General features: G+C 47.2%; 1 protein-coding gene across 1 annotated transcript; it reads right to left on the minus strand.

Moving 5' to 3' along the window:
- Positions 1–32: 32 nt before the first annotated feature.
- Positions 33–1,561, minus strand: LOC109586236 (loricrin-like). Its single transcript, XM_020002411.1, has 2 exons — positions 721–1,561; positions 33–46 (listed from the first exon to the last, which is right to left on the minus strand). Exons 1-2 carry the CDS (start codon positions 1,559–1,561, stop codon positions 33–35), a joined length of 855 nt encoding a protein of 284 aa, XP_019857970.1.
- Between the last annotated feature and the right edge of the window lie 351 nt (positions 1,562–1,912).

A 1,912-nucleotide genomic window follows, 5' to 3' on the forward strand; every position in this document is an offset into this window, starting at 1 on the left:
CAACTGGCAGAGGAGGAACTCCATCATTCTCATCATAATTCATAAACTACGAAAAAATAAGAAAATATGTGACCATAATTACACACACAATCAATATGCTTATGAATATCCAACTACTAGGATAATGATAAGAACTTAATGAATCAATATCAATATGATTCATTACTTGAAGAAAAGAATTTTGAAATAAGAAACATAAAAAGACCTACTGCATTATAAAAACAGTTTTGAAACAATCATTATTTTTTGAATTTTTCAATCATTAATTATATTCATAGCCTAGCTCATAATTATTAATCATTTTTAACATGCATTACTAAAATTTATTTCCTGTTCTGAAACTACAGAAGTTTACATTCAGCTTCAGTTGCCATTTTTCCAGCAATATCCGCAGTCCGCATACGGCTCTCAACTTAACTTTTATTAAAGTTTTGCAACATTTTTGAAAAAGCAGCAAGTCAGTTCAGTTACAAACTTACATTAACCATTAATTATTTTCTTACATTGTGGTAGTTCATGGATTATGACGAGAATGTTGGAGTTCCTCCTCCGCCAGTAGCTTAAGATGGATGGCCTCCAGCACCACCTCCAGGAGGCCCGCCACCACCACCAGCACTAACGGCAGTAGCTGGATGCCTGCCACCTCCAGCACCACCAGTAGCCGGAGATGGAGGGCCTCCACCACCACTCCAGGAGGCCCGCCACCACCACCAGCACTACCGGCAGTAGCTGAAGGCCCGCCATCTCCGGCACCACCAGTAGCTGGAGATGGAAGGCCTCCACCACCACCTCCAGGAGGCCCGCCACCACCACTACCGGCAGTAGCTGGAGGCGCTCCACCTCCAGCACCACCAGTAGCTAAAGATGGAGGACCTCCATCACCACCTCCAGGAGGCCCGCCACCACTACCAGCACTACCGGCAGTAGCTGGAGGGCCTCCACCACTAAAAGTAGGCCCGCCACCACCACTAACAGGAGGCCTGCCACCACCACCAGCACTACCGGCAGTAGCTGGAGGGCCTCCACCACTAACAGGAGGCCCGCCACCACCACCAGCACTACCGGCAGTAGCTGGAGGCCCGCCACCACCACCAGCACTACCGGCAGTTGCTGGAGGCCCGCCACCACCACCAGCACAACCGGCAGTAGCTGGAGGCCCGCCACCACCAGCACCACCAGTAGCTGGAAATGGAGGGCCTCCACCACCACCTCCAGGAGGCCTGCAACCACCACCAGCACAACCGGCAGTAGCTGGAGGCCCGCCACCTCCAGCACTACCAGTAGCTGGAGATGAAGGGCTTCCACCACGACCTCCAGGAGGCCCGCCACCAACACCAGCACTACCGGCAATAGCTCGAGGCCCGCCACTTCCACCACCACCATTTGCTGCAGACCCGCCACCTCCACCACCTCCAGTAGCAATCACTTTACCTGGAGGCTTGCCGTCTCCTGCAGCTCCACCTGGAATGGCAGCTCTGCAGCAGCGAGACAAAACATCATTTGGCAACTTCGCCAAGTGAATCGTCAAATTGTAAGATTTAGAAATAATCTGCAGTACCATTTTAATCAACTCTCTCCATTTTACTTAAGTACAATAATATTCCAAGAGCCAGGCCTTCAAGAAGCAGGGGCAGGAGGAACACCTACACTATGAAATATAACTTTTAGTCATTAGATCTACATGTAAAAAGATAACTTTTTTCCTTAATTATAACATGATAAAAAGTCAAATATCTTTCAGCGTAAAGCCAAATTAGAAAGTACAATAGAAATGCTCGAAATTAATAGTGTTCATCAAGGCAAAACAATTTGAATACTTGAGCTTCAATCTTCCTACAATGTGATATACGTAACTTATAATAACGAGTAAAGGAAATACTTACTGTAACTGTGGCCTGATTAATGAGATAAT

The sequence above is a fragment of the Amphimedon queenslandica genome, unplaced genomic scaffold (assembly GCF_000090795.2).
Source record: "Amphimedon queenslandica unplaced genomic scaffold, v1.1 AMPQUscaffold_12920, whole genome shotgun sequence".
NCBI classification, from domain to species: domain Eukaryota; kingdom Metazoa; phylum Porifera; class Demospongiae; order Haplosclerida; family Niphatidae; genus Amphimedon; species Amphimedon queenslandica.